This window comes from Pongo abelii, chromosome 12 (assembly GCF_028885655.2).
Source record: "Pongo abelii isolate AG06213 chromosome 12, NHGRI_mPonAbe1-v2.0_pri, whole genome shotgun sequence".
Classification (NCBI taxonomy): Eukaryota; Metazoa; Chordata; class Mammalia; order Primates; family Hominidae; genus Pongo; species Pongo abelii.
In genome coordinates this window covers 43,330,890-43,338,055 of record NC_071997.2, presented here as the reverse complement: position 1 = coordinate 43,338,055, position 7,166 = coordinate 43,330,890, and the positions used below count along the sequence as shown (strand labels likewise).

At 38.9% G+C, this 7,166-nt stretch overlaps 1 protein-coding gene across 1 annotated transcript; it reads right to left on the bottom strand.

Annotated features, from left to right (window-relative positions):
• Positions 1-857: 857 nt before the first annotated feature.
• On the bottom strand, positions 858-6,771 carry LOC129057522 (ankyrin repeat domain-containing protein 36B-like). Its single transcript, XM_054547435.2, has 3 exons — positions 6,346-6,771; positions 2,132-2,246; positions 858-1,965 (listed from the first exon to the last, which is right to left on the bottom strand). Exons 1-3 carry the CDS (start codon positions 6,540-6,542, stop codon positions 1,786-1,788), a joined length of 492 nt encoding a protein of 163 aa, XP_054403410.1. The 5' UTR covers positions 6,543-6,771; the 3' UTR covers positions 858-1,785.
• Between the last annotated feature and the right edge of the window lie 395 nt (positions 6,772-7,166).

The following is a 7,166-nucleotide window of genomic DNA, read 5'->3' as shown; positions in this document are numbered from 1 at the left end:
TATCCTGATTATGCCAGAGTTCTATGTACTTAACTGACATACTGAGGCAGTCCATAATAGAGCTTCAGCTTTAAAAAAGGTTTAGAAATTTTTACTATTGTAATTGAGAGAACCCTGCTTTTAATAATCACCAGAATGATAACAAAGAGACTCAGAGTCCTGAAAGAATCAGTCTCTACTTATTAAAAGAGTCCACAATAGCAAATTTCTAACACCCCTATGAATGGCAGCGAATAAGTGATGGTGGCAAAGAAAAGGTGTTATTCTTACGCTGATAGATATTGCAAATAATAGTCCTTTTAACTTCCCAACCACAGAGGTAGAGACAGATAAAGGTCAGGCTCATATTATTGGAAAGGAGAAATTTAAAGGAAGCAGCACCTATCATCCAACCCTTCTAGAGATTTTTTATGTGTTTGAGATATGGGAATTTATATTACACTTATCTGTTCAGTGGTTCTTAACCAGCAGCGTATCAGAGTCTCAAGAAATTTTTTATTGTTGTTGTTGTTAGGGACAGTGTCTTATTCTGTTGCTCTGGCTAGAGGCACCACCATGCCCAGCTTCAAGGAAATATTTTAAAACATACATGTCCAGTAATATTTAATAGTAAATATTAGATTTACTATATTAAAATCTTCACGGGATATCCTAGAGATTTGCTTGTAATTTCCCCAGGTTACTGTCATGCACCATTCTAACTGCGAACCAGCACACTTGATAATCACTTCAGTCTCATCTCTCACCCACATGACAAATTCCCTTTATCATTTGAGATTTGGCCAAAAAGAGGAAAGAGCAAAAGATAGAGCCATTCACAGAAAACTTCATTTACTTTTCCTTGGTAGGGGTAGAGAAGAGACTAGTAAACTCAAAATCCAACTTGATTTCACTATTTATAAGCTCCTTATCTCCCACCTGCCCATCAAGACATTCTGGACTTGAGAGTAGAGTTTAGATGCTTATCTAAGTGGCTGTTTCTGCCAGAATTGAATAATGTCCATTAATTATGTGTTCTTCTCTCTGATGAACTGTGTGCCACTTCATCACCACTATTCACTGCCAACCTGGTTTCCTCAGAGTCCTACCAAAATTGATCCCTAGGCAATTTTACAACTCACAAACTCTTTCCCAAAGTAAGAATAATCATCCCCAAAACTGAAGCGATCCTTGCCTAAACATATAAATTGAAAACAAACAACAAAACGCACAAAAACCCTCTCCACAGTATTTTCCCTCATTACCTAATTTCCAAATTAGCTGGTGCATTTCTGATTGCTCTCCTTTTCTTCATTTTTCCCTCTTAAGCCTTTCCACAGAGGAATCACTTTCAAATGAAATCACCTTCACATACAATACTTGTCAACACAACAAGATGTACATTTATTGTGAAATGCTTTAATTTTCTTTGAAATTTAAAATAAAGCCTATTTATAAGGGCCAATTTTACTTTCCTGTGTCACTTCACACTGATTAGAAAAAAAGTAATTTAGTGGAAAAACACTTAACTATTACCTTTCCCAAATTCAGTTGTCATGAATTATAAATTTATTGTAATTCATTTGTTTTTATAATTATTTACCATAAGTGCGTGAAAAAAAGCTGTACCCTATAATGCTTCTTTAAAAGTTCCAATATTTAAAGTAAAATCTTAGACAGTTAAGGCATTTCAAAATATTTTCATTCAAGGAATGTTTGAGCTCCCAAATATGAAAAATTGACCCTTACATGTGTCAATGTTAAAATAAATGCATTTCAGATAGTTTGAAAATAACGTTGGTTGACCTATACCTTGCCGCATTCTTCAATATTTGTACCATATAAAAGAAGTTTTTCTATCATGGATGTATCTTCACTATACACAGCATAGTGTAGAGCAGTCCTTCCAAAGAAATCCATAATATTTGGATCGGCGCCATTTTGCAGCAGAATAGTTGCACAAGCCTCCTGCCTCAGTTGTACAGCCTGTCAGTATTAGACCGAGAAACATGCAAATACTGAAAAATCAAAATAAACACTCCATAGGATTTACTAACTAGTTATATAGTGGTATTCCAATGAGATAAATTCATTTTATCCTATGTACTTAAACCAAATCCATCTCATGCTCAAAGAGTCAGCTACTATATACCTTGATCAGAGGTGTCCTGCCTTCACGGTCGTAGATGTTAAGCTCACATCTTCTGGACACCAGAAGAAATACCATTTTCGGTTGGCCAGTGGCACAGGCCAAATGTAGGGCAGTCCTGTGAGAGTGACAGGACTTTTTAAAACATGTAACTGTAAGCATTAATTAGCATGTTATTTCTCTGTCTTCAAAACAAATATGTAATTTTCTTGTGAAGAAAGTACAATATTTGTTAGTGCTTATTACTCACCACATTAGTGAAAGAGCAGGCTATTCAATAGAAAAAGCTTGGCTTTTGGATTCAGTTTAATTGGGGCTTAAAATTTACTGTAAGCTCTGTCACTTAGCTGTTATTTAGCCTTTCTTTGCTTCAATTTCCTTATCAATAAAATATATAAGAGAATAGTAGCTATCCCACAGAACACTGCTGTGATGCTTACATAAGAATCTACGTACAGCATTTAGAACACTTTCTAACACAAATAACAGCTCAATAATTTTTAGATATTACTACTTACAAAGACATTTTAATTCAGTAAAATGATACAATCATATCTACATTGAGGTATCTATTAAAGATTAGATGTATCATTGTATTTCAGTCATTCTCAGATGCTCATTTTCTCACTATTCTCTTATATATTAACATCTCCTGACATTGGAATACTGTTTACAATTCATTATTTACTACAGTTATAACTGGCAACATTTTAAACATTATCTTATTGATATATAAAGTTATGTGGCATCACCCAATCTGTGATGCCTTACATTAAGTGGGATACAGTACATAGAACAGGCAGTTCTACTCATATAATTGGCACATAAATAAAGTATGGTGGAAAAAGAAGGCAAAAATAAAACAACAAATTTTTAAAACGAAGTAATTCTTACTTCAATTTTCAAAAAAAAATAATCCAAAGAAAACTCAGTATTCAAATGAATAGGTACAGCTCATTTTTTTCAATACTTACAGAATGTTACATAAATTAGGTATTTGCAATGATTAATAGTAGTATTTGAGACTGTCATAAGTTTTTGAAATGGCAGTTAAAGGTTATCTTTCACTATTTTCTAACTTCAGAATTGCTTTTGTTTTAAAAAAAAAAAGGAATAAAAGATCCAATTGGGATTCAGTCCTAATGCTTCCATTTTAAATCTCTCAGCTTGCTCAGGCTGGGCAGGTAAACATGAAGTTGTTAAGGGTGGAGGAGTCCTGAGAGACGGTGAAATGTGTCTGCTACATAATAGGTATTCAGGTGATGCTTGATGAATAACTGGATTGAAAGAATGCATACATACAGTTGGGAAGTTTATTATGAAAAAAACTATAAATTAAAGCAGTGCTTTTGGAATAGTGATAATCACTTATATTTGCTCATTTTCATTTTCATGAGGACACTGATAAACTAAAATAATTAATTTAAAATTGTTTGCATATATGTAATAAAACTATAATAAAAACCTATTTATATACTGAAATCTATGCATAATAAAATAATCAAGCACAAATAAAAATATTCCCTCTGCCTCTGAAGAGGCTAAAAGTTCACAGAAGATACCAATAAACAAAAAAATAAAAATAAGGCCAGGCACAGTGGCTCACACCTGTAATCCCAGAACTTTGGGAGGCCAAGGTGGGGGGATCACCTGAGGTCAGGAGTTTGAGACCAGCCTGGCCAACATGGTGAAACCCCATCTTTACTAAAATATACAAAAATTAGCTGGGCATGGTGGCACACACCTGTAATCCCAGCTACTCAGGAGGCTGAGGTGGGAGAATCACTTGAACCTGAGAGGCAGATTGCAGTGAGCTGAGATCATGCCACTGCACTCCAGGCTGGGCGACAGGGCAAGACTCCATCTCAAAAATAAACAAACAAACAAATAAATGAATAATAAAATAAAATAGGAAGTGAGAATTATTTTTTTCTTTGCAAGATTTATATTTCTTCTTTTCCCAAGGATAATTTCATTAATAAAAAACATTTACTAGAAGTTTTAAACATACTGATCATTTATACATCACAGATAAGAAAAAATATCGCAATACACCTGGCCAGAAAAGAAGAAATGTTATATTTTGTACACATATTTGGCTTACAAATACCACAGACTGTTTGTGTGTATGTATAATCAAACCAACTTTTTTTTCAAAGTACATCTTCACACCTCAACATACATCTGTATCTACTGACATCTGCAAAGCTCCCATATTGTCCCATCCTACGGATGCACTGAAATTTATTGATAAATTTATAAAATTTATAAAATCCATTATAAGCGGTTTTCCAAATACATTGCTATTTTAAGCAGTGCTGAGAAAAACAAATTGCATGTATCTCTATTTCCTAGAGATATTTTAGTATCATGGAATTGATGGGTGAAGGGCACATACATTTTTAAAGTGTGATACTTACCAACAAAGTGTCTATTTGAAAAGTCATCAGAAACATAAACTTTAAACAGCAGTATATGTACTGCTACTCTTTACCCTCACAAACTTGTCGATAGAAAACAGTATTTCATTCCTTTTTTAACTTAAATATCTTCTCCTCCCAGGAACACTAAATATTTTTTCCTATGTGCATAGGTTGCTTGAATATCTGAAAAAAAAATGCTTTCCTCTATTTTAAATGAGAGTTCTTGTTTATTTGAAGAATTCTGTGTAAAATGAAAATCACTTTTTTATCTAATATGTATATACACATATTGTCTTTTGTTAATTTTTTCTTATAAACTGGATGTTTTTTTATTTTGCTAAATCGACTTTCAGAATGTGTGCTTGTGATATTTGTAGGAATATAAACATGTGTAAGTAGGCATTTGTGTTTTTTTCTGTTATCTTTCTTATTTTGTGCATTTAAAATTTTTAATCTACATTCCATAATGAACTTATTTCTGTGACATAAAAATCTAGCCAGATTTCTCCAAATAGTTAGCAGGCACTTCATTTATGAGTAATTCATCTTTTCCTACTAATATGAAATGTCACCATTATCCAATTCTATTAGATTGGTGCAAAAGCAGTTGCATTTTTCGCCATTACTTGTAACTGTGGCAAAAACCGCAATTGCTTTTGCACCAACCTAATAAATTCTTACACATATTGGTGTGTTCCTGGATTTTCTAACCTGTTCCATTCACTGATTTGTTGTTTCAGCTGTTAGTAAATAACTTGTGGAAATTAACAGCACATTTTCATATCTAGAAAGGCAAGTCTTTTTTGACTCCATTTCAAAAGTTTTCTTAATGTCATCACAATAGTAAAAGACAGCATGAGTAATTCAAAAATGTTAACACTTTGATAACTTTATTTGGATTATGTAAAATTTATAAACACAGAAAGAGCTCAGAACTTTAGAAAAATGTGTCTATTGAAGAACACAAACCATCTTCCCACTTCAAAGTTTCCCTCTAAGGTCCCTCAGTGAAAACCACATTGACATAGGTGTCCATTGATATCAAATAAATATTGGATTTTTATCCAAAGAATTTTTAGTCAGGAAGTTGATTTATTATGGAAATGATTTCTCTCATTATGCACCTTTCCATAATGTATGTAACATTATGCTTTAAAATGTGTACATTAAAAATAAAATGCTGTACATGCTGAATTTTATTAGTGAAATCACTTTAAAATGATTTATAAAGAAGCAGCATGGTGATTGATTGGAAACCAGCTGAAGTTTTGTTTTTGTTTTGCTGCTCGTGAAAATGGCCTGGGTGCTCGCCCCCGCCAAGGTTTCCACATCCCAGGTGCGGCTGAGCCTGCCAGGAAAGAAAGTCCAGCCCCTTTGGTGACAGGACTCGCCCCCCTCACTTCTGCACCCCTTTCCCCCACCCCATTCACCCCCACACCTCACCCCCACCTCCAGTCCTCTATCCCATTGAACCCTCATCCCATCTCCCACCCCACACCGTCCACGCCCCTACCCCCCAAGCCTTCATTCCATCCACCTCAGCCCATTCACACCCCCACCCCATGCACCCCTTACTCCCCACTCCCATCCCCCAACTCACTCCACACCCGCCACCCCATATACCCCCACTCCCCAGGCCCCTCTCCACTCACTACCACCCCAGCCAGGCATCCCCTAGCCCCCGTCCATACCCCGAGCCCCGGACCATCCGCCCCGCAGCCCTCAGCCTGGAAGGGGGTACTTCTCCACATCCACAGGCCTCCTCCCGCAGCCCCGGCTCCCGGCCCCCATTACCTTTCCTCCTTGTCTCTCTCATTGGCGTCATGATACTTGAGCAGAAGGTACTCCAGTTTCTCCAGATTACCATAGAAGACAGCTCTGTGGATCCTCCTCAGATGAGACGATTTAATGTGGTATTGGGGAAATGAGAAGCCATCCGAGCACAAGCGCTCCCTGAGGGCGGGCCACCTCTCCAGCTGGTAGTCTTCCATAATCGTCCGGCTGCAAATTGTAGCCTGGGAACGCTCCAGCCGTATTTCAGCTCGCCTTCCGGGATCGCGGCCTTCGGGGATCGCGGCCTTCGGGGATCGCCGCCTCCGAAGCGCAACAACAAGCAGTGCAGTCTGTCCACGGACCTTCGCACAGACTCTCAGCGCCTCCCGCCTCTCAGCAGAAACGCCCAACAGAACCGTTAGGACCAGTGAGCACGCGCACCTTAGCCGGCCCCGCCCAACAGGCCCGAAGTGGAGAAACCGCCCTAACGGCTCTCTCCTGGCGCCACGTGCAGGCGGCCGTTGCTGCGCAGGTGCCGCGGGCTGGCGGGGCTACCTGGAGCGCGAGGCGCGCTCTGCCCCAGGGCCTGTATGACTGTGGCCCGCGCGCTCTTCTCCTCTTCCACCGGCTCCCGACGCTCGGAGCCCCCCGCGCTGGGCCCTCTGCAGCCCAGGGGTGGGGTTTGAGTGGTGCTTCTCCGCCTGGTGCCGCCGCTGGGCCCACAGCCCGACTTCGCCACCGCGTCGCCCCCGGGGTCCGCGCTGATGGGCGCGAGGCTGGAGGACGGGATCCGGAGTTGCCACCGCTGCAGCCAGCGCACCACTTGCAGGTGGCAGCTGCAG

Bases quoted from the DNA above. Each gene is read 5' to 3' on its own strand.
- LOC129057522 (XM_054547435.2), bottom strand. From the start codon at position 6,542: ATGGAAGACTACCAGCTGGAGAGGTGGCCCGCCCTCAGGGAGCGCTTG. The intron at 2,247-6,345 runs GTAATGGGGGCC...TCACTCTCACAG, and splicing joins GAGAGAGACAAGGAGGAAAG to GACTGCCCTACATTTGGCCT. The intron at 1,966-2,131 runs GTATATAGTAGC...TAATACTGACAG, and splicing joins GCAGGACACCTCTGATCAAG to GCTGTACAACTGAGGCAGGA.